The 25,943-nt window shown below is 44.2% G+C and overlaps 1 protein-coding gene across 2 annotated transcripts in view; it reads right to left on the bottom strand.

The window, feature by feature from the left end:
* The window catches only part of GATAD1 (GATA zinc finger domain containing 1), a 43,200-nt gene extending 18,635 nt beyond the window's left edge, over positions 1-24,565 (bottom strand). Inside the window, exons 1-4 of one of the 2 annotated variants that reach the window (XM_030200282.1) lie at positions 24,386-24,565; positions 22,293-22,330; positions 10,678-10,912; positions 9,584-9,709 (exon numbers count right to left, since the gene is read on the bottom strand). In XM_030200282.1, the coding sequence (XP_030056142.1) occupies positions 9,584-9,709; positions 10,678-10,902 (351 nt within the window). In that variant the 5' untranslated portion in view covers positions 10,903-10,912; positions 22,293-22,330; positions 24,386-24,565. The remainder of the gene's footprint in view (positions 1-9,583; positions 9,710-10,677; positions 10,913-22,292; positions 22,331-24,385) is intronic. The other variant, XM_030200290.1, reaches the window with a different exon arrangement.
* Positions 24,566-25,943: the final 1,378 nt, after the last annotated feature.

Here is a 25,943-nt window from a genome sequence, read left to right as displayed (position 1 = left end):
CTATGGTAGTACGCTCCGGACAGAAAAAAATTGTCCCAGTATGAACGTCTGATTCACCGGCCTGTAATTTCTTGGATCTCCCTAATCCACATACCACTAATCCACGTACCACGGTCATGCGTCCTCCCTCACTGAGATGTAGATTGTAAGCTCCTTTGAGCAGGGAACGTCCTTCTTTGTTAATTTGTACAGCGCTGCGTAACCCTAGTAGCGCTCTAGAAATGTTAAGTAGTAGTAGTAGTAGTAGTACCAGACTCACACCCAATAGATATGAATGTTGAGCTTGTTTCAGGTTAAAACACCGAACCTAGGCCCAGGATCCCCGGTGTTCCTAGTGGTGAACAGCCATGGCAAATATTGTATGCGTTAGTTTGCAGAATTACTGCAAAGCCTTGCTTTTGGAGCAGAGATTTCTGTTCGATACTCTCGTGAGAGGTTTTTTTTTTTTTTTTTCTTTAATGCTGTTCTGGCTGTAGAAAGGTGGACATTTGAGCTTCCCCAGAATGGCAAAACTTATGTACCTATGCCCATTAGATATGAATGCTGGACTTGATGGACTTTAGGCCTTACCCAGCATAACCATACTTATGTACCTATGGTATAAATACACAGGAAGTGAGTGAATCCCCTTCCAATTGAAAGAACACTCTGGAGTGAAGGCGCATAGAATGAAAATGAAAAAGGACAAACTTGGAAATTACCTGTAACGAAAAAAGTGAAGTTGTGCCACAGCCACTTGGTGAAGGCAGTGTAGACAAGACTGTATCTGAATTCAAGAAAGCTTGATATAACATCAGGTCTCTAAGGAAGAGGAAGAGATAGCAGATGGTATGTATAGGCATACTGGACCAAACCAGGATGTTTATAATCTGCCAATGCTGAACTGATAGAGTAGAGACAAACACGAGTAGATGGTTTGAGGACCGTCCACTATCTTTAAGTGAAAGGATGACTTTATTCTCTAAGTGACCATATGTCCTGTAAAAACCAGAAGAAAGCTAAAATGAAATATGAGAGGCTTCAAGGCAGTTGGAAAAGAAGGGAAGACATGAATAAAGCATGCCTGCTAAGGCAGCTGAGTGACTGGGAGCTTGGTAGACAGGACTGTCCCTCAGAGAATATGAAAGAGCTGATATATCCCCATGGCATCTGAACAATATACTGTATGCCTCTAGAGAAGGCTTCTTAAAGCCGGAAAAAGAAAACACTGTATAACACTACAGCCATTGAGAGTGATTGTCTGTTAAGTTCTTAAAACACTATATAACATCATAGGCATGGAGTAAAATGCTTGAAAGGAACTAAGATATTATGGTCAGAATTGCAAAGTACCAATCAATTGACTCTTAGACAATGTAGTCCTATTCATCAGGGAATGAGAAAGACAGAAATTTACTCTATGCCTATAGAGAAAGTTTCTAAAGTTCTTAAAACACTGTATAATACTACAGCTATTGAGGAAAATGCTTGAAATGAATTATGATATTATATTATGATAAGATGTAGATTTTCCACCAGGCAATGAAAAATGACTGAGCACCAGAAAAAAACTAGTGTTAACAGCCCCGTGATACATAGAAATTTAAAAGAAGAAAAGCTTGTTATATATCCATATATGAAAGGAGCCCCCTTTCAACCAAATATTGCCTGCTGATGTGAAGAGCATTTTAGAATACGCCGTTCAGCACATACAAAAGTGTACACATTTTGGAGCCGAACTGCTCTATGAACTGCAGCCTTACCTTCAGCAGAGAGATCCCCGACTGATAAGATGGAGGGAGAAACAAAATGGCCGCTGTTCGCGCCACTGGCCCCGTGGCAATCGACAGCGCGCCCGACACCTCCGAACAAGCGGAGCCCAGTGGAACGTTGAAGAAACAACAGCCGGCGAAAAAGGCCCCGAAAAAACCGGAGGCAGCACCGGACCCGAAGAAACCTAGAAGGGAGAGCAAAATTTACACGTTCCGGCTGCGTGAACTGCGCGACGCTGACCGACAGCAGCTGTTTGAACTTTTAAGCCATATCGGAAAAAACAGGTGGCCGCGCTTACGCGGTTCGCACCTTTCTTTTTTTTTTTTTTTTTTCATTTGTTTAAACTACCGCCGCCGCCAAAACGCAAGAAAATGGAGGAAATTAAATCTGACGAGAAAAATCGCTGTTTAAAGTCACAGATACTGAATTATTTTCTTCTGTTTGTTTTTTTTTTTTTTTTTTTTATAACCCCTCAATCATAATAAAACACTGGAGCTGCCTGCTCGTTAGAAGTCTGGGGAAAGAAAGGCTGCTTCTTTGAATTTCCTTTTATTTGATTTAATTCTTTTAAAGCAGCTACCTGTTAAAAGTGGCTGCCTCTCCCAAAGACGGTACACCTTTCCAGAGAAAGGGACGGCCCTTCCCTGCTAAGCCAGGGAGATGGGGAGGAAGGGGGGTGGACTCGAGACACCCGAGTTTAACACCCCCGAGGCTGTCAAAGAAAGAAGAGAAAGGAAACCCTGTCAAGCCTCTAAATAAGATTCCAGGCACAGAAGAATTATCACAAATATCTGTAATATCTAAAGAGAAAAGGAGAGAGACTAATGGGCTCACTTCCTACCTGCTGGGAGACTGAGAAAATACTGAGGCTAAGGTCACATGGCCAGGGCTCCTATTGGCTCTCTAGAGTCAGAGTTTTTTCTCAGTCTCCACCTGCTGGTAGGCGAGCACAACCCATCAGTCCAATCCTGGTCCGGTCCGGAGGGACGCTAAGGAATGACATTTTAACAACAGTTAAAGAAGCATTCATCAGTCACCAAATAAGGAGCAGTCTCTTGTTTCACCAAATCCAGCTGAACAAACATCTAAAAGATGTGCTTTAGACTTTACTGTACTCCACACATAAATCAATTCTGAAGAAACTATACAGCAAAAATCTGTCCATATCTCAGCCCCAGGCTCCTCATCAAGATCAAATGGTACTACAGAGAAGTGAGAGGAAACAGTAGATATTTTCTTCTTACAAGCATCTGCAAACTGTTCCACAGTAAAACAAACAAAAACAACCCACACACAGAATATTCCCCCCCTCCGACATCTGAATTAAAAACTTAACACTGAACTCGTCCAGCGAGCAATCCAAAGAATTACTAATCTTTGTAGAAAGGTAAAGGGATCTTGCAGAGTCTACCTGTGCCTGATAGAGCCATATACCCCTGCAAAGTAATTAACAAACCATCAGAATGTGTCTTACGCCACCGATGTTCAATGGTATGAATACATCACTTTTCAAATAAAAAGAAACAAGAGTACCAAACTGAACCACAATACGGTTACTAGAGAATGACACAAGGACAAAGTTTGTCCCCATCCACACAAGCCTCAAATATTTATGATTTTATATTTATATTTTTATTAAAGTATAAAAAGAAGCAATATTCTGTACAGTAACCAAGGGACTGAGAAAAATGTTAAAAAGAATGGGTGACTCCACAATGAAGGGGAAGGATCCCGATCTGATAGAGGGTAGGGACACTGAGAAACAGCAATCGAATGCTGAAGCCAAATACATTCTGTATCCACAGAACACCCCTGGCCCTCACCCCAACAGTGGATGCAAAGCTAGGACATTTCCCCATAAAACTAACTATACAAAGACATTTTTGTTTCTAGTATAATCTCAGTAACAGGCATATTGTAAAGTAATACAAAAATCTACAAAACAAAGTGTCACTACCACGCCAGCACTAACTTCTAAAACAAGGATCCTACATATGATATTTTAGGGCCCTAAAAATGCAATACTTCTATCGGGAAAAATGGAACAAGCCAAATTACTAAAGAATGTTGCATAAAAAAATTCATTGCTAACAGAATCATTTTGCCACACAGAGATCACAAATGCCAAAAATAGTATAACTGACCACAAACTATAAACATAAATTAAACCAAAACCCTAAGAAGCCAGACCTCACATGTAGTACAACACCAGAGATACAGAAAGAGATGCATTTCTTCCTATACTGTGCAAAATACTGAGATAGTACTTGACAGGGATGGTGTCCAGCTTCTCCCTCCACTACACCAATGTGTCTTTCTCCTCTCTAACCCCACCCAGCTTCTCTCCCTCTCTTCCTCCCCCCTCTTTTCCAGCATCTGGCTCGCCTGCCTGCTCTCTTTTCCTTTCTCCTTCCTGCTACACCTCTCTCCCTTCCCTCCAGCTCCCCTTCTCCCATGGTCCAGCACCTCTCTCTCTTCCATCCAGCCTCACTCCTCCAATGAGTCTTGCATCTCCTCTCTTCCTTCCAGTGCCCCCTCTCTACCCATGGGTCCAGCACCTCTCCCTCTTCCTCCTCCCCCCATGAGTCCAGCACCTTTCTCCCTCCAGCAACACCCCCTTCTCCCATGGGTCCAGCACATCTGCCTCTTCCTTCTACTCTGCTCCTGCCATGGTGCTTGTATCTTACATTTTCCCACAGCCCAGAAGTGATTCACAGAGGCCAGCTCCAGGCCCTTCCTTATGCTGTGTGTCATCCTCGCTAAACAGGAAGTTGGTCTGATGACAGGATGAGGGTAGGGGAGGAGGGTTGGAAGGGAGCAAAGGACACCGAATTGTGGGTGGCTGGGGTGCACCATGATAAATGCATTTCTTTTTTTTTTTCTTAACCACAAGAACAAGATTTTTTACCGTTCCCGCAGGGCAGTAAAAAGTCTTGCTCCCACATCCGTGGTAATTCTAAAGACAGTTTTACTGCTACTAAAGATTTACCGCATGTCCCCATCCTTGTGTTATTCCCTAAGGGCTACCTTTACAGAGCTGACTACATACAGACAGGTGAAAGACCTACGTCCCAGGAATCTACAGAATCCCTCAGTCTTCTGAGGTGGGTCCTGGACTGGTCTAGAAGTACTCAAGGAAAGGAAATTAATAACTAAGAACACATTTCACTTTCCTTATTATCCTACTAGACCAGTCCAAATCTATGGGATATACCAGAGCTTTTATCCCACAGGGTGGGAGGTAGACACCATTTTCCAGGATTGCCCCTACCAAAGGCATTGTCCCGCTTACACCAAACATCAAGCTTGTAATGTTTGGCAAAAGAATGGAGGGAGAAACATGTTGTGACCCTGCAAATGTCTGAAACAACCACCTCTGCTTCAGCCTGTGACCTCATAGAAAGAGCCTTAAGACCCCAAATAACCTCTTTTCTCTGAAGAATATAAGCTGATTCGATAGTCAACCTAATCCAGCAAACAACTGAGGCTGCATGGTCACTGCAAGGGCCATAAAGGTCAAAAAGAATATCTGAAATCTGAAAAGGAAGTTACCTCCCAAGTAGTGGAGAAGCACTCTGAAACAGGTTCTACAAACTCTAGCAAACAGCCCAGCCAAAACATGCCCAGGACCCACTGTTCAAAGGTAATGAGTGTCCACTGTTAGTGAAACAGGAGAAGCCAGCTGCCCACCTGTTCCACCAGTGAGGGTGACCCGCTGAATCTTATTGGGGGCCCCTAGACCATCTGGCAGAGTTGATTGAGAGGAAGGAGCCTGAACTACATGGACTTCTTACCCTCCCAAAAGGGCTGGCCATTCTGTGAACCCAAGGCATGAAAGGAATTCTTCTTACTGAAACGGGGGATGGTCCAGTCCCTAGACCAAACTCTCCCAACACACACACCCTAGATCAGGGGTTCCCAAGCCTTTTCAGTTCACAGCACTCCCCTCCCCCTGGCCACATGGGTCTCTACACCCCCTCCCACATGGGTCTCCCTTTCCCTGCAGCCCCCTTCTCTCACACCAACACACATCTGCCTGCCCTAAATCCAGCATTGCTTGCTACCATCCTTCCTGCAGGTCCAGGATCTCTGCCGCTTCCTTCTTCTTCCCCCGCCGCCGCTCCAGTGCTTGCAGCTTACTTTTTCGGGCTGTACACAATTCACACAAGCACTCCAGGGCTTTCCCAGCCCTCTCTGATGCAACTTCCTGTTGCGAAGGTCGGACGCAGCAGAGGGAAATCCCCGCAGTGCCTGTGCAAATCGCGGACGGCCCGAAAATGTAAGCTGCAAGCACTACAGCGGCGGCAGAGGAAGAAGCAAGAAGTGGCAGATTACAGACCTGCGGGAGGGGAAGTGGGGAGCAATGTGCCGCGGCACCCCTGAGAGTTTAATGCGGTGCATCAGAGTGACGCGGCGCACGCAGTTTGGGAGCCACTGCCCTAGATGATTGCACTCTGTCCTCCAACAGTCACTGACGTCTGACTTCTCCCAGGTCCTTAACAACCTGCTCCAGAACTTTGTCAAACAGCAGACACCTAAGGAAGGGGAGTCTGCTAAGGCACAACTTAAGAGGTAACATCAGCTGACTAATTTCTGAGCCATAGCCATCTATCAGCTGCCATACCCAAGGCCAGCATGCATATAATACATCCACCACAAAAGGCTGTCCCTGATTCCAGAAGGGCCAGCTCTGGTGACAAGGGAAACCACTGGACCCAACACATAACTGACCAGGCCACATAACCACCACATAGCAAACAGCTGTTTAAGAAGCAACATGATCTTATGGTCATGGGCTTCCATAAGGGTAATACCACTCTCCACCAAAACGGTGGTCATCTTGGTGATAACCGTCACTACAGCATCAACCTTAGCGACCTTGAACAACAACTTCAGGTCACCCCAAGGAAGGGAATAAAGCTTGTTCATCAATCTCATCCCCCTTGCGTATCAGGTCTGGGGCCTCTCAATTCAACAGCATCAACTTCAATAGAGCTTTATGGAGAAGAAAGGCTTTTGGAGGAGTCTTTGAGCCCTTCAAAATTAGGGCCCCCAACTCTGCCACCTCAGAGGAAATCACAAGGACTGCCAACACCTGATCAATGAGGGAGGAAAACCTTTCTTGATAAAGCAAGTGTACTTTTAGGGATGCAGGGTCATCATCACAAGAGGCCTCTCCAGACTCTGGAGAGAAGCCCCTAGAGAGGAACCCCTCCTTGGAACTCATCCACTACCCAAACATCCTTCACAAAGGAGAATGGAAGAACGCTAGACGAGCCAGTCACTCCCACCACCTCTAAGGACCATAGCGGCTTTGGAGATTAGAGATCCCTGGGGACCCACAGGACTTGACCCTTGGGATGGCTTACCCATTCGTAATGCCCTAGGAGCTCCAAGAGTGCCTGATTAGACACTCCATCAGAAGGGCCAAAATGTGCCCCCCCTCCGCTTACCCTAGGTCCAACAGAGGGGGAGGCCAACAGGCAAACCCCCCTCCCCAGGGAAGGGAAACCTATTCACTTTGGACTGCATGTGTGCAAAACGCAGTGCAGGAATAAAATGGCTGTCATTCCCACTGAAATTAGTTGAATTACAGCAGAAAACAGATATTTCCCCAAGTGTGTACTCCTGCCCCTCAGAAAGAGTCCTAGGCACTTTCTGCGGTTTTCTCATGTAACACAACAACATCCCCATTGCACAAAGTACAAAAGGAACATACTGCTGTGCTTGTGCACTGGGACTCGCAAGCCCCATAGCACTGGCCAAGCGCCATGACAGAAGCTCTGGAATTACTGCACCCACACAGCTGCAGACATGCTGCCCTCCCCCAACTCCAGAAAAATCAGAACTGACTGCTGCAGGTCCAAGTACAACATGCTTGCTACCTTGGGCAAGGCTAGGCAAGACAGTTATGCCTCAGCCTGCCATTCTGTCTCTTGTTCCCATCTTTTTTATTTATTTTTTTCCAAACGACATTCTTCTTGTTAAGAATCAGAACCAGCCCCCAATGCCTTTTCTTTTCAGAGCGCCGAGGGAGGGGGGAAGGATTCAGCCTGTGGGTCCCGACACAGCCCTGTACACAGAGCAAAGGGCTGTAGATCAAGTCTTTGGGCTGCTGAAGAGAAACTAGCTTAGATCCCCCAGTAAGACTTCAACCACAGAGCTAAGAGCCACAGCCTGAGGCTAAGGGAGTCTGGCCCAAAACCTGAGAAAAAAAAAAACTACAACAAAAGAGAAACTGCAGTACCAGTACACTTGTACCACCTGCTAGAGGCAGAGAAGTACTGGAATGTTCCTGGCTGCACCATCTGTTATAATGATGATGTCATCAGACTCTTCAAGTCTCTGCTTCCATCTGCCATGAAGGAGACACAACCCATAAGTTTAGTTTCAGCATTTTTATTGATGATGCAGCATGTTAACGTGCCAACAAATTCCACTAACAAACTGGTTCTTAGTACATATCAAACAAAGGCAAGGTGGTATTCCATCATCATAATTTTTACATTTTCTCCCCTCCCTAACTTATGCTATTAAACCCCCTCCCAAATTATACACATAACTATTTGGTTGCAATAACTTGGTAAACCCTCAAAACATCTAACAGATGACAACCATACTATGTCAACTTACACTCCTTCCTCAACCTATCCCATTTTACTCTCCATGAGACAACAAATGAGAAGTGAGTTATACATCAATTAAATTCTCCCAGTGCTTGGCTGAGTATACCATCCCATTCCCCCCCTACTTGTATGCCAGCCTTACAGGTGTGGTACAACATGAAATAGACTAAGAAAGAAGGCGAATAACTAGCCCTTCTACACGCTGCTCTCCGTAATTATTCAACTTAAAACAATTGTGTAAACTAACAACAGATCCCCTCCCGTCACCCCTCAACTAGCTCCTGTCATAGCCCTACATTAACCAGCACTCAGTCATTTCTTGTGAAGCCTAAGCTCTTATACCCCAACAAACCCATAAGGTGACTGAAACAACATTAATTATTACCCACCCAACCCTCCCTATTCCACTCCTAGCATGATAACCCGTAAGTTTAAAAAAGGCTCCCCATCACATCTTAAAAAAAAAAAAAGACTACTATACAAAATATGCATAAGCCCTTTGCCAGGAGCCTTGAGCAGCCTACCAGAAATGGACAGCTTAGAAACTGAGGAGGCCCTGATCCACTGTAAAACACACCGCTGGCATGACAGCAGACATATACAGACACACTTAATTCTCCCTTTCTGGGCATTTCTTCTTTTCTTTTTTGTAGCCCAGCAGTTTTCCTTTCTGCTCATTTGGACTTTACGTTCAGAGAGTTGAAATTTGGTGCTGTGAGCTTTCATACATAATCAGTTGAGGCTTTCCTTCCTTTATTTCCCTCCCCTGGTATTCATAGAATGGTAAAACACAAAATGACCTTGGTATCTTACTGAACAGCAGAAGGTTCCCGTGGAATAATATCTCCCTCAACAGCATACTAGCTAATACATTACCCTCATATGTGAGGTAGAGCTTCACAAGGCTGGGGAAAAATATAAAGGTCAGGTTAAACTGCTGCTTTAGCTACTAAGGATCTTAGCTTACAAAGGACTTCCCTGCACTGAAGTGGACATGAAAGACCATATGTCCATATGCATATCATACTACATATACATATGTAGTACATAGGATCATATGCATATGTAGTATCACATCATACCTTATGGTATACTTATATCTTGTTGGACAGATGGGATGCCATCATCTACTATGTTATTATAAATATGTTAGCACACATCTCGGCACCAACAATTCTACTGCAGCAGAGTACTTGAAAACATACATTTTTCAGCTTGAATATGTGTCTTCTCCCCTTGCCTTTGGTGGAGACTTTCTTTTCAGCAGCGGGAGCAGACTTGTACTTTGTGTTGCGGAGACGTGCCGAGCGCCGGTGCATCTCCTGCTTGGACTGTATAGCAAACAAATACATTTAGCAGAGAATGAGTCAAGAACTCGTACTTTGTAAAAACTAGCTGCCATAAGCCTTTTTCTCAAAGAAAGGCAAAACAGAAAGACCGTAAACCTGAAGTGAATCTGGACTTACGAAGGAGGAGGAGAGGGGATTTTTTCCCCCCCAACAATGCATCCTATCCAATAGAGAAGGATTCACTGATGGCAACTAGTGAAAGGGAGGCTCATTTATGTAAAGTATTGCCAGTATCTGCCATACTGAAGAGTGCTCTAGCAGGAGACTGCACTTTACGCCATGGTAAAGTGAATCCTGGGCCATGACCAGTGTTCCCTCTTAAGCTGTGTGAATGCACAAGGGTCAGAAAGGGAGCACACATGTCTAGCAACTGCGCAAACAGCATTTTTGCTGGCTTTATTGTGAACATAGGCTATACCACACATATTTACTCAAGGCTGAAAACTTGCACACAAAATGTTTTTCATGCCACACATGGGCCATCAAAAATTAGAAAGAACATTGGTCAGGACTTTGGTTTTAAGGTAAGCGGTACAAGTAGGAAATATGCCAACTATGACAGGACATTGAAAGAAGACAAAACCTCACTGTTGCTTAAATGTTCTATTAATGACTTGGTTATGTATTGCATACACACTTCTGATTAGATTATAGACTTTAAACAAATGGTACCTACATGAAAAATAAATTAAATGGGGAAAAATTTAAAGCTGCCACAGATGGAGGACAGCAAAATTTACCAATGGATATAAACACAGTTGGATTCTGGTTCCAGAAAAAGACAAGGATCATGCGGTCTATGAACTGACAGAAATTTAAGTAACTTTTTGGTATGCTCTATTCTGCTCAGTGGGTGCTCAGTGCCCAGCTAGGTGACTGGAGAGAGGAAGAGATGATCCAAGACCACTATACTGCTGGGACACAATGGCACACAATTTCCATTAGCTCACCTGCTTGCCTCCGCCGTTGCTCTGCTGAGAGGAGGAGGATGTGCCTGTGAAGCCAGATCCACCACAAGAGCTGCCACCACTATTGCCACTGTTGTACAAGCCACCCCCGCTGCTGCCTTTGCCAGTGCAGTTGTTGCAGAGGATCTCACCCTGGTTGCCCTTCTTCCACATGGAGGAAGAGTTGGTTTTGCACACAGTGCATGTTGGCTTCAGACCAAGAGGCATCACTCCTACACTGAAGATCACAAACAATGAAACACCAGTTAAAAACCGAGCAGGTGCAAAATACCTGCTCCTCCAGCCACAGCAGCAAATCCTCACGCTCAGCATCAGAGGAACTGAAGACATATGGATTAGAGAGTCAGATACCAGCAAGGTCATTTTCAGTAAAAGAATGTATGACTAACCAGTCCTACATGCATGTCAGAAATGTGCCATGCTATCTTTGACTTGAACTGCCCCTCTCATTTTCTCTGTGAGACTCATTTTCAAAGCACAAAGACTTAGAAAGTTACATAGGTTACTACGTAACTTTGTAAGTCTGTGTGCTTTGAAAAATGAGTACCTTTCATTGGCATTAATGAGAGGGAAAAATCCGATATCCTTTATAAGTAAAAGTTTTAATTTGCTGCTTTGGCCAAGGATACAACTATTATATCCCCAATGAGACTGGTGTCAAGGTGCCAGCCCCCCTTACCCTCTATAGTATATATGTTGAAGTTCAGTCAAAAGGTCAAGAGACCATCCTGAGCCCATAGCTCAGTCCTTATGCCTGAATCCCACCCAAGAAGAGGCTAAGAAATGATTACTACTGGTAAGTGAACCGACGGGTCACAGCTAGCAAAATTCTATTTCTTATCAAGGGATTTCCACTAGTTCTGCTCTAATGTAAGAGATTATTTAATAAGGGACTCTAGATAACCCCCTCCAGGAACCCCCCCTTCAACATATTTCTGGTCATGGTTTAGAAGTAGAGCAGAGCTGAGGGTTAATTACACCCCTCACACCCCAGAGCTACAGGGAAAATGAAACAGCTTTCCATTGGCCAAAATATTTACCACATTTAAACAGACGAGTGTCAGCACATATTATTTAGATTTCCAAGGTAAAAATCAAAGGAACGCATTAAGATCCCCATTTTCTATTAACAAAATGTTTGTGTTTAAACTCTTCTGAACTAGTCTGGAGGAAGTGGAAGAAATACAAGGCTTTGGACACACTGAGACAAGGATAAAATACTGAACAGATAGGTCAACATTTTTCCTTTGTGGAGCACTTTGTTCCTCACAATGTCACTGCTAAACCACAGCAGATATTATAATTCATTCTGAACAGAACTGAGAAAAAGGATAAATATACTACAAAATGTTAAAAACATATACCCTCTAATTCTATAAACCTAGGCACACAAGTTTGTAACTAGTGTGCAAAATTGCATGTGCGAGTTCTAGAATAGCATCTAACTTGTTTAAGTGGGTGCTAATTAGGGCCAATAATGACCCCTTAAGTGGTGTGTTAACTGGCACCAATTTGCAGCTGTGTGTGTAACTGCGTTTAGATGCTTAGTTTAAAGAATACGCGTAACTGTAACGGGGATATTAACATGGGAGGGGCATAGGTGGGTCAGGTACTTATGTGCTAAATGTATAGAATCCTGTCAGATACGCACACAATTAACAGTATTTATTTATTTATTTATAACATTTGTATCCCACATTTTCCCACCTATTTGCAGGCTCAATATGCCTTACATAATTCCGTAAGTGGTGATTACCAGATCCGGATAGGAGAAATACATAGTTGGGGTAAAGGGGCAGATTAGGTTAGGTTACAAGAGGAAAGTTCGTCCTATGATAACAGCTAAAGGTAATAGGTTAAACTTCATTCATGACAAAAAAAGTAAAACTTGAACAATTAGGATCATTAAACTGAAAATCAAGATAATTAGCAAGACAGTTGAGATATAGAGAATACATGCTGTGTAGTTGCGTTATGTTAATTTGAATTTATGATGAGTTATTTAGGTGTGAGCAATTACACAAGCCTTTGACACGGAGTAAATGCTCACAGTAAACTTAGATGTTCAAATACTGAATCGGGCTAGTATTCTATAATGGCTTCTGCGCCCAACTTTGCCATTATAGAATACTTGCTTAGCGCTCAATTTTTGTGCCCTTTCTTGAATTTACCCTGTGTTGTACGGAAGAAACTATTTGACTGCTCAGCTCCAGTCAGTGTACAACCATTAAGCCCTTGGGTAAATGTAAGTGTTGGACCCCAATATTCAAAATGATTTAAACAGCCAGGAAAGGCTATTTTGGGGGCATTCCGGGGATGGAGTCAGCACTTAACCAGCTAAGATAACCATATAAATAGGACTGCATAAAACGCAGTCCTATCTTTATGCGATTCTTCTTAGCAGGTTAAGTGCTATTGAGATAGACATGGGGAAGCCACTGCTTGCCCTGGGACCAGTAGCATGAAATCTTGCTACTATTTGGGTTTCTACCAGGTACTTGCAACATGGATTGGCCACTGCTGGAAACAGGACCATTGATGGACCATTGGTCTGACCCAATGTGGCTAGTCTTCTGCTCTTATGTTATGCCAAATGCCACACTTAACTGGCTATGTTTTCACTGGCTCCATATACCCAGAAATGCAATGCCAGACATAGCCCAGCATTGTATTTCTGGGTATAATGCTGGCAGTGATCAGCAAAGATACTTACCTGTAGCAGGTATTCTCAGAGGACAGCGGGCCATTCATTCTCACATATACATATAGGTGACATCATCCATGTCACTCGGTGCAAGGCACTTTTAATAGCGTGTATAATTTAAAAGCACACACTAGTGTCCCCACTGCAAATGCATAAGTGCCTTCTCGCCTACCTCAAGTGCATGGGCCCAGCAGTACAGTACAAAAGGATTCGAAACAAATCCAAAGGGGAGGTGGAAGGGTATGTGAGAATGAAAGGCCCGCTGTCCTAGGAGAATACTTGCTACAGGTAAGTATCTTCGTTTTCTTCAAGGACAAGCACGCCATATCCTTCTCACATGTGGGAATCCCTAGCTACCAGGCTCACCCAAAACAATAGTAGGTCAATTGGAACTCGCAACGGCAAGTTCAGTATGGATTAACTTGAAACTATATACAAACTATGTGAGAGTGCAGCCAGGAACAGAACAAAACAGGCCTAGGAGGGTGGAGTTGGATTCTAGACCTCAAACAAATTCTGCAGAATTGCCTGTCCAAACCAACTATCAAGTTGGGTATCTTCCTCAAGGCAATAGTGAGATGTGAATGTGTGGATTGATGATCACACTGCAGCCTTATAGATCTCTTCAATGGAGGCTGACCTCAAGTGGGCTATCAACACTGCCATGGAGCCTTGACATGACCCTCAAGGGTCAGCCCAGCCTGGGCGTAAGTGAAAGAAATGCAATCTGTCAGCCAATTCTGCATTTCCCGATGGAGACCCCCCCCCCCCCATCCTGTTGGGATAGAAACAAAAAACTGGGTGGACTGTCTGTAAGGCCTAGTTCGCTCCAAGTAAAAGGCTAATGCTCTTTTGCAGTTCAAGGTATGCAGTGTGCTTTCACCAGGATGGGCAAAAGGTTTGGGAAAGAATGTTGGAAGAACAATAGACTAGTTCAGATGGAATTCAGATATAACCTTAGGTAGGGTGCGTGTGGGAAAACTACTTTGTTATAATGAAATTTTGTATAAGGTGGATTTGCTACTAGGACCTGAAGCTCACTGACCATGTGAGCTGAAGTAACAGCCACCAAAAACAAGATCTTCCAGGTCAAGTACTTCACATGACAGGAATCTAGTAGCTCAAAAGGAGCTTTCATCAGCAGGTGAGGAATATGTTGAGGTCCCATGAAACAGGCGGAGGTTTGACAGGGGGCTTTGACAACAGCAAACCTCTCATGAAACAAACAACTAGAGGCTGTCAAGAGATGGGCTTACCCTCTACATGATAAGCACTAATTTTGATGAGGTAAACCCTTATAGAGTTGGTCTAAAGACCACATTCAAGAGAGGTGTAGAAGGTATTCAAGCAAGATCTGTGTAGGACAAGACAGAGGATCTAGGGCGTTACCCTCACACCAGCAGGCAAACCTCCTCCATTTGAAAGAATAACACCTCTTAGTGGAATCTTTCCTGGAAGCTAACAAGACTTTGGAGACACCCTCTGGAAGATGCAAGGAAGCAAATTCTTTTTTAAGTTCTTTATTTTGCATTTTCAAGGTTTTACATGCTACATTTCAAACAGTACAATTCTTCAAATTGCATTAACTGATCAACTCATCAACATTGCCAAATTCTAACCAAACTCAATAATGTGTCTTCTGCCATAATCCCCTTAACCCCCTCCCTCCCACCTCCCCCATTACCCTCTTCTACAGAATATGTGGCTTCAGGGTTTTACAGTGGTAGCCATCCAATTTACATAAGGCTCCCATATCTTTTGATGTTGAGTCAAACGTCCTTTATTTAAGGCTGTAAGCTTGGACATCAGTTGAATGTACTCCAATTTTCTCAATACCATTGAGATGTCCGGCAGACTCGGTTTTTTCCAGGCTGCTGCAAGCACTAATTTACCTGCTACAAACATCTGGATGGCAAATTGATGTATATGCCATGGTATATTAGGTGGTTTAAAATGTAATAGGCAATATTCCATTTTCATTTCATAATGTAAAGCTGTCACTGAGCAGATAAAATCTATTATGCTTGCCCAGTACCTTTGTGCATGTACACAGGACCACCAAATATGATACATATTTCCCTCTTCCCCACAGTCTCTCCAGCATTCTGCTGAGCTTAGCCCGAGCATTTTAGCCAAACGGCTAGGGGTGTAGTACCAGCTATATAGGATCTTGTGCCCATTTTCTACCATGGCGCTGGACACTGATACCCGCAATAGGGATTTAAAAGCCCTTGCCCATTGTATAAGGTCATGAGCTGTTCCCATGGCTAGGTCCCATTTTTGTGTATAGTATTCCACCGGGTACTCTCGTGCCAATAGGGCTTTGTATATTCTAGTAATACTCCCTCGTCCTCCTCCTCCTGTTATTCCTCTCTCTAACTGCGTTTCAGTTAATTCCAGTTCCTCTCCCGCTTTTTGTTTAATAAAATTTTGCACCCTAACATAGTGGAAGGCCTGAAGTGGGGAGAGCCCATATTCCTGGCATAATTCCTGATATGTATAGATCCTATCTTCTTTACACATTTGTCCCAGTTCATATAACCCCATTTCCTCCCAATCTTTATATATCTTGCTGAATTCTTCAGATCCAAATTGAGGGGCAAATCTAAGGTATGTATGTTGGAAATATTTACGTTCCGGAAAAAATTTCCCCCTTATCTTGATCCATTTTTCTAGAGGCCATCTTAAAAGATAGGGACTCTTCCGGCTCAATTCTTTAAGTGTTTGTTTGGGCAGCCATGGGATCGCTCTTAGCGGGTATGGTTCCAACCATTGTTGTTCAATACCCACCCACATCTTATCTGTGTTCTGGGACCAAGTTGCTAAAAGCCTAATGTGTGCCGCATAATAGTAGTCATAGAAGGATGGGACCCCCATACCTCCTCTATCTCGTGGTTGGTACATTGTAGCTCGATTAACCCTTGGTGGTCTTTTCCTCCAAATGAAGGAGAAGACCTTGCCCTGTAAGCCTCGAAAGAAGGCATCCGGTATGTCTATGGGTAAAGCCATAAACAGATATAGCAGTTTCGGAAGCATAATCATCTTTACAGCATTAATCCTGCCCACCCATGACAGTGTCAAGCCTTCCCATCTGTCCATTTCCCAGAATAAGTCTCATACCTTACCCGGGAAATTATTCTCAAATAAGTCCTCTATTTGGCGTGTGATATTTATCCCCAGGTATCTAATATATTTAGAAGCCCATTTATAGGGAAATTGCCTTTTCAATAAAGCTAAGGTTGAATTAGGTATGTTCACGTCCAGTGCCTCAGACTTATCAAAATTAATCTTGAAGCCTGAGAGTGCCCCATATTTTTGTATCTCCTCTCCTATTACCGGGAGAGCCTTTTGAGGATCTTTTAGGATAAGGAGAATGTCGTCTGCGAAAAGAAGTATCTTAGTTTCAATGCCCCCTCCTCTAAGGCCCTTTATCTCTTGATTCGCTCTAATCTTGGCAGCCAGTGGCTCCATCACCAGTGCAAACAGTAAGGGCGACAGCGCGCAGCCCTGCCTGGTGCCTCTGTGTAGGGGAAATGGGCTTGTTAATGTTCCATTGATACGCACTGCCGCCGATGGGCTTCGGTAAATGAGATGGAGCCATTCCACAAACCTCCCTTTAATTCCCATCTTTTCCAGTACTGCGAATAAAAAAGGCCAACCAACTCTATCGAAAGCCTTTTCTGCGTCTAAAGATAATATACAGAGTGGTGATTTAAGTATATGGGCCCCTTGTACTACCTGTAATATTCTCCTAATGTTGTCAAATGTCTGCCGTGAGTGGACAAAGCCCGACTGGTCTTCATGTATAAGTTGTGGAAGGTATTTCTGAAGCCGTGTAGCCATAATCTTCGTAAATATCTTATAGTCCACCCCCAACAGTGAGATCGGTCTATATGAGCTGCATAATTGGGGATCTTTGCCTGGTTTATGTATAACCGTTATTGTGGCCATGTTCCAGGTGTGTGGCAAGCTTGTGGTCTCCTCTAACGAGTTAAATACTCGCAATAGCATTGGGGCTAGCAATTTCACATATATTTTATAAAATTGAGGGGTGAACCCGTCTGGTCCTGGAGCTTTATTCGGGCACAACGCACAAATCGTTTGTTCCACTTCTTCTAATGTGATAGGTTTTCCCAAAATCTGCATAGTGTGTTCTGGAAGCCTCGGGAGGTCTATGTCTGTTAGGTATGCCTTTATCTCCTCTTCTCCTTCTTCCCCTTCTGCCCTATATAATTGCTGATAATATCTTCTAAATGCCATTTCTAAAAATTCAGGCTCCGAATGTACCTCTCCTCCACCTTCTCTAATTCCCCCTATCGTGTTCCTATTAGTTTGTTGTGCTAATTTATGAGCCAATAGCCGGCTGGCTTTATTACCAAATTCAAAATGCGCTTGACGCACACGTTGTAATTTTTCTGATATATCAGCTAGCTCAAGCTCATGTAATTGTGTGCGCAGCTCGTATGCCTGTCCCCTTAAGCGTAGCGGATTCTGAGCTGTCCCCTCCTGCAGCTGTTTTTCTACTTGCATTAATTGCTGGCGCAGATCATTATCTTTCGCACATCTCTCTTTCCATCTCCTAGAACGTAAGGCTATCAAATGGCCCCTAAGAACTGCCTTAAATCCTTCCCATATCACTGTTGGGGACACTTCTTCATTTTCATTAAACTGTATATATTCTAGGATGTATTGTTCTATCTGGGTTATGTTCTCCGTATCTAACAGCAATGCATTATCCAGGCGCCACTGCTTCCGTCCACCCTGTGGCCCCACGCCCCGAAGCCGCAAAAGCACCGGGGAATGGTCCGACCAGGTCCTCGGCAAGATTATATGTTCTCCAATTGCTCCCATTAATGAGGTGTCTCCCAGCCACATATCTATTCTAGATGCCGATTGATGGACCATAGAGAAATACGTGTAGGCCCTCTGAGTGGGGTTATCTCTACGCCAGTAATCTTGTAGCTGCCAACGAGTAATAAACTCATGAAGTTGTCTTCTGTTACTTTTTGCATAATTTATTCTACGTATGGTATTATCTATATGTGGATTCAATGTTAGATTAAAGTCACCCCCCAATAGTAGTGAACCTTCTATATGTCTGGTCAATAGTTGGTCTATTTCTTTAATGAAGTCCCCTTGCCTTGTATTTGGGCTGTATATATTTACTAATGTGTATGTTCTACCCATCAGCGTGAAAATGATCAGTAGGTATCGCCCACCCTTGTCTTTTACAATTTTCTTTATATCCCATGGTTTCCCCTTACTGAAAGCTATAAGGACCCCTTTACTTTTTGTGTCATCTAAACTAGAGGCAAAGTAGATTTGGGGATATGCTTTATGTTTGCATAGACGTTCATACCTGGGTTTTAAATGAGTCTCCTGAATCAGCCCTATATCCACCCCTTGTCTTTGCAGTTCCCGAAACATCAGTTGTCGTTTCCTAGGTACATTCAGTCCCCTGACATTTAACAACAAACATTTAATGTCTCCCATTTATCTCAACATTTAGTAACCATGCCATTAGTCCTTCAATCATATAACTTATTCTTCTATGTCCCATCTGTGTCCCCCACCACGCCACTCTTATTCTCCTTCCCCTTCCGTTTTTTCTTAATCCTCCCTCCCTCCCCCCCGCCTCCCCCCTCTGAATTTTAGGCATCACTTGGTATCTCGGTGAATGCCTAGTTTAGAAGGAAGGTGCCCCCTATCCCGTTTCAGTCACCCCGCAGCATCAACATTTCTCAACTTATCTCTTCCTGTCTAGAGCCCCACCAGAGGCTTATCATAACCAATCTTTTAACAACTTTTTACTTAGCATTCAAAACTTTTACCAATTATATTGTCCAGGCTACTTCAGGTAATTCGTGTTGCCGATTGTTGGCGCTGTAATCTTCTCAGACCCTTTCCCACCCTCTGCCACTTCGGCGGGGGAAGGCGGGAAGCAGGTCTCACTCCAGTGCTCGTTTCTGCTGTCTCTCCTGGGATTGCTGTCTCCGGAAACAGTTCTTGGGCTTCCCCCAACGATTTAATTTGGTGTTGCTTCCCATCTTTATAGAGCACAAGGGCGAAGGGATGTCTCCATCTATATTGAATCTTTAACTCACGAAGATGTCTTGTGAATGGTTTCAGCTCCCCTCTCCTTTTCAGTGCTGCTGCCGCCAAATCCTGATATATTTCAATGGTATTCGAATCCCATTTGAAGTCCTGCGTCTGGCGCGCCAGTTTCAGCACTTGTTCTTTTTGCTTATATCTAGTGAAGCAGGCAATGATGTCCTTTGGCCTATTATTACGCACAGCACCTAATGCCCGGTGTGCTCTTTCAATCTGTATTGTTTCAAGTTCTATCCTTTCGCCATTTACTTTGAACAAGTCTTGTACAATTTGCTGTATTATTTGCTCACAGTTCTGGTAGTTGGGTGTTTCAGGGAGGCCCCGAAATCTAAGGTTGCTGCGACGGCCCCGATTTTCCAGGTCCTCTACTTTGTCTAATAATTGTTGGTGCTCGTTCTGCAGCCCTGTAAACTGTTGCTCTAATGTTCCCAAGGCCTCCCCCTGTGTCTCCACCTGCACCTCAGTGTCTTCCAAGCGTGCTCCCAGTTCGCGGATTTCACCTTGTAAGTTTGCTCCCAGCGTAGCCACTTCCGTTCGCAAGGCTTTAAGATCGGAGCTAATATTTTGTAGCCACTGGTGCAGACTAAGTTGCTCCCCTTCCGTTAATTCCACGGAAATGTGCTGTTCCAGCAAAGTATCTTGTGTTAGAGCCTTCTCTGTCTCCGTTGTGTTTTTCGTTCTGCGCGCGTCCGCCATCTTGGATTTGGGCTTCGACTCAGCGCTCACGAAGGCAAATCGAGAAAGATCCGTTGCTGTGAAATTTAAATGCATAGGCAGGTGCCGTGCTACTTCCTGAACTCAGTAAAGCTTTTATCTTGTTTTTGAACCGCGTATTAGGTTGCGATTTTTGCTGCTTTTGCCGCGGGGCGACCGGAGCTCGTCTCTCAGACGTTCATCTAGGTCGGTGACGTCACTTCCTCCCCCTCGGTGACGTCACTTCCTCCCCCGCAAGGAAGCAAATTCTAAGCTCTCAACATTCAGGCCGTGAGGAGACTGGGATGTAGAAGAGATCCCTCGTTCTGTGTTACGAGGGTTGAAAAGCAGTCCAATCTCCAGGGTTCTTTTCCAGAAGAAGAGGGAACCAAATCTTCCTGGGCCAATAAGGAGCAATCAGGATCATGGTCCCATGGTCTTGTGTGAGTTTCAGCAAAGTCTTCCCCATGAAAGGGCTGGGAGGATACACGTACAGAAGATTGTTTCCCCAGAGGAGGAGGAAGGCATCCAACGCTAGTCTGTCATGTACCCTGACCCTGGAACAGTATTGAGGGACTTTGTGATCGTACAGAGTGGCAAAGAGATTCACAGAGGGGGGTGCCCCACACTCGGAAGATTTCCGGGGCAATGCCCATGCTAAGTGACCATGCATGCAGTTGGATGGCCCTGCTCAGTCTGTCAGCCAGGGTGTTGGATTTGCCCACCAGGTATGTGGCCTTGAGTCAGGACGGCCCACTGCCACATTTGGACGGCCTCCTGACACAGAGGGCCTGATCCAGTACCTCCCTGCTTGTTGGTGTAATACATTGCAAACTGATTGTCCATTCAATGAGCACAATTTGGTTGATCAGCCGATCTCTGAAAGCCCTTAGAGCATTCCTGATTGTCCATAATGCCAGAGATCTGTTTCCAAATAAATCCCTCCCTACACCCAGTATGGCAAAGATTACTCCTCATAGAGATCAGACGCTGAAAGCAGGAGGACTCCTGGAAATAGAACTGGCCTCCCAGGAACAGTACGTGATCCCAACCTAGGAATATGATAAGTTGCTCCATCTGGTTCTAAAACTGGACTGGTGGGATGTTCACTCTGCTTTGCTGTCTGGAAACCTCTCTGATCACTCTATGCAGTCCAACACTAGAGACCTCTATACACCAGTCTCCTGGCCTAGTTGTCAGGGTCCTCTACATACAATATAAGGGGTTCTACAAACTACCATGCAAGGGCTTGTAGCACAAGTACATCCAGGTGCTGATTTCTGAAAATTCCTTACTACTGCATACCAAGGAAGACACAATATTGTGGAGCACTGAATTCAGTTACACAGTGGCTACAGATACAATAATGTTATGTTTTCTGGAAAAACAATGAAAGTGTTAAGGGAAAGGGAAAGAGAAATGGGATAGGACTTGATATACTGCCTTTCTGTGGTTACAATCAAAGCAGTTTACATATTATATATAGGTATTTTTTTTGTACCTGTGGCAACAGAGGATTAAGTGACTTGCCCTGAGTCACAAGGAGCTGCAGTGGGAACTGAACCTAGTTCCCCAGGATCAAAGCCTATTGCACTAACTACTAGGCTAATCCTCCACTCCAAAACTGCAAACGAAAAGCTTATGAAAATAAATGAAAAATAAAATAATTTGGCTATGAGTGAATTAAGTAGAAAATGTAAAATGAATTGAGTGGGGAAAAAAATGAATTGAATTGAAGAAGTGAATTCCAAACCCTGTTAAGAACATTTTTTTTTCAAACATGAGTTCATACTGGAAACAGACTGCCCTTATAGACAGCCATAGGATTTGTGGAATTTTCACTAAAAGGCATTTATTCAAATGGTGGCTATGATTCTTGACAATAAACTCGCATATTATCTAGAGAACAGGTTTTCATACTTAATAGGTTTTGGAACTCATCTCTTCAATTACAGACAGAAGAATCCATGCCAAACTACCACTAATAAGCTTTAGCCTTTTCAGAGACCTAGGAGGGTAACTGTCATCACCATATTTCACCTGCGTGTGTACTGCTACAGAAAGCTCAACCTTCAGCAACATTACCTACCTTGTTTTAAGGGTCACTCTGAACAATGATGGCCACACCTGTGGGGGAAAAAATGTCATTAGTAAAATATGACAAGGGAACATAGAGGTTTGAATGTAAAATGAGCAAGAACACACACTTGAAAGGTACCTGATGGGTTTGGTATAGAACATACAAATAGCCATACTGGGTCAGACCAATAATCCATCTAGCCCAGTATTGCATACAATAGAGGCAGTGCATGCAACAGATCTCATGCATATTCAATAGGGAAATCCTGAAAACCTGACTGAGTTGCAGCCCTCAAAGACTGAGTTTACCATCCCTGCCCTACTTAAACCTTTAACCTCTTGCCTCCCTCATTTAACTTTCAGGCTTCTAATTTACTGTGCATCGAGACAGCATGCTTTCAAATATAAAATGTTGTGGTGTGTGTGTGTGTATATATATATATATATATATTAGCCGGTGAGCCCGTAAAAATGGGCTAGTAAAGGAAGGGGGGGGGGGTTTGAAAGCCCCCCCCCCCGGATAGGTCGCCGCCGCCCCTCCCTATGATGCACAGACCCAATTTAAGGTGGAACGTGCAGGATCCAGAGAATCCTGCAAGCAGTTTACCCAAGCATCTTCCAGATCCCTCCTTGTGGCTTTTAAAATGATCTGGAGCATGGAGAAGAACAGGGAGCTCAGTCCTCTTTCCACTTTAGAAGCCACCGGAGGAATCAGAGGACACTTGGGTAAACTACTTGCATAGAAGAAAAGGGAGCTGGATCCTGTGGATCCCACTTTAAAGATCCGGAACAGCTCCAGCAGCTTGATCAGGATTTGAAGAATGCTTAAGTAGACTTTACTGACATTCTGTGTGAATGATAGTAAAAACTTCCCTGATTTTTATTCTGGTAAAAAGCCTCTGTTTTGACTTCCAACAGGAAACCATTGAAAACTAAAAGCCGCATCCTCTGGATCTACCTATGCACGGATCCAATTTAAGATCCAATGTGCAGGATCTGGCTTTTACCCAGTCCCCTGCTCGCAGACAAGAAAAGGGAGCCAGATCCACAGGATCCTATACTTTCCACTGGGATGATCCAGTGCAGCTCCAGCAACTTTTAAAGGTGGAAAGCACAGGTAAAAGCTGGATACTCTGGATCTTAATTCCCTGAGAATGCAACATACTGAAAACCCTTTTCCCCAGTTATTAAAATAGTAAAGAATGCTCATGCTTTCAACTCTCTTACACTTCCCTGGCCATGTTTCTCTCTTTTCATGCTGAAATACAGGCCAGTGTGAAAATCTTTTGCAGATGGAGTGGCATGCGACAAACAAGGTCTGAGCCTCATTGTTATAACCCCCACCAATTCCATCTTAAGTTGAGTCTGTGCATCATCAGATTCAGAAGATCCAAAGAATGTGGCTTTTGAGCAGCAAGAGATGTAGTGGATCTTCCCAATGGAAAGTAAAGATCCAGGGCATTCATAAGACCTGGCTCCCTTTTCTTATCTACGCCAATCAAGTCCTGGAGTTGCACCAGATCCTTCCAGTGGAATCTGGAGGATCTGGCTCCCTTTTCTTCCCTACCAGCAGTTTACCCAAGTGTCCTCGGATCTTCTGGTGGCTTTTAAAGTGGAAGACAAGAAAGCTGGGTCTTCTGGATCTTCCAGATCCTATACTTTCCACTTTATAAACCACTAGAGTGTCTGAAGGACACTTTGGTAAACCACTGGTAGAAAAGAAGAGAACTAGATCATCTGGATCTTGCGCAGCTTAAATCAGCAGATAACAAAAGGGAGCCGGATTCTCCAGATCCTACATATTCCACTGGAGGCTCCAGGACGTCTCCAAAGGCTCATAAACTATAACCCCCAGATCCTATGATGCATAGACCTGATTTAAGGTGGAATGTGCAGGATCCAGAGGATCAGGCTTTTACCTGATTCCCCTCTTGGGACGGATTTAGGGTGGAATTTGCAGGATCCAGAAAATCCGACTTGTATCTGCTTCCCCTCTTCCTATATCTTGCAAAAGGCCCAAACTTACACCTTCCAAACCCTGCGTTTTAATTATCTAAATCCAACTACACCAATCTACGAGGAAAAATATCCAGCTTTCCTTACTTTTCTTGAGAAGTCTGGAGCTAGCAACTCTCAGGAACCGATTTCCTTCACACACAAGAGACGATTTATTCTGATACCTTGTTCCTTAACCTCCAAAATCTGTCTCTGAAGTGGCTACCTGTAGTCATTGCGTTGTAATAAATATAGGATCATCATCACCACAAAACCTAAAACCCGCAGAAAGAAGGGACGCCAGAATGAGGCTTGGAACGCATAGAAAAAAACAGGCTATTGGAGCACTAGAAAGAGGCTTAGAATGTACTGAAAGAGGCTATTGAATCACCAGAATGAGGCTTGGAAATAAAGGAGTAAGGCTATTGGAACACCAAAATGATGAAGCAAAGAAGTTAGATTGAGACCAGAAGACGACATGACGTCAAAACACTGAAGCTGGCTTATCCCCGCCACTCCTGCGCTGCCTGCCGTCATCCCCATTAAAAACCAAAGAAGCTAGAAAAAAAACAAAACAGGAGACGAAGTGACGTCAAAACGTTGAAACCAAGTAGGTCAGGCTTTGTTTCTGCCCGTGCAGCCGCCAGCCACACTGTACACTCAAAACAAAGGAAGCGAACTTAGGAGCTGGTGCATCCACGTTGTCGTTTGTTGGTATCATTTTTATTTAATCTCAAATATTTTCAAACATGCCGGCTTGTGCAGTATACGGATGTACACAGAGAAAGTATAATAACGGAATAACTTTTCATAGTAGAGTAATAATTTGTTATAAATTGGTAATCAGTGTGTCAAACTTAGAGGGGCCAGTTGCAAGGACACCATAGTACTGTTATATGCGAGCAGAGATTTTTTTTTTCCTCCTGGTAAAGGGCCACTAAAACATCATGTTATGAGAATCATCTACGCAATATTAGTTTCTATCTATCTATTTACACATTTATGACATTGACATTTATATCACACATTATAGGGGGTGAAACCAAGGAGCATTAAATTTTTTTTCCCTGTGGATTGCAGTGGTATATTATAAAAATGCACTTGATATTTTTATTACTACTATTTAAAAGATATATTGAATAACGAGGGCAGAGCTAGCTTCCTGCAGAAGTCCAATATTATCCAGTTCAGCACACTATTAGCCAGGGCCGGTCTTAGCAACTGCGGAGCCCTATGCAGACCAATCTGATGGGGCCCCATCCTAGCCCCGCCCCCACCCAGCTCCAGGGCCAGCCACCCCTCCCTCCGAGCTCCCGGGCCATCCCCAGGGCTCCCCAGCTCCAAGGCCTCACGGCCTCCCACCCAGCTCCAAGGCCGGTCTCTCTCTCTCTCTCTCTACCCTCCCCTCCCACCCAGCTCCAAGGCCGGTCTCGCTCTCTGAGGCCAGTCTCTCCCTCCCTCCCTCCCACCAGCTCCAAGGCCCCCCTCCCAGCTCCAAGGCCGGTCTCTCGCTCTCTCTCTCTAAGGCCGGTCGGTCTCTCTCTCTCTCTCTCTCCCTCCCACCAGCTCCAAGGCTGGCTGGTCTCTCTCTCTCCCTCCCTCCCACCCACCAGCTCCAAGGCCCCCCTCCCTCCCCATGCCAAGGCCTGTCTCCCTCTCTCTCTCC

This window comes from Microcaecilia unicolor, chromosome 1 (genome assembly GCF_901765095.1).
Source record: "Microcaecilia unicolor chromosome 1, aMicUni1.1, whole genome shotgun sequence".
Classification (NCBI taxonomy): Eukaryota; Metazoa; Chordata; class Amphibia; order Gymnophiona; family Siphonopidae; genus Microcaecilia; species Microcaecilia unicolor.
This window is presented reverse-complemented; position numbering and strand designations above follow the sequence as displayed.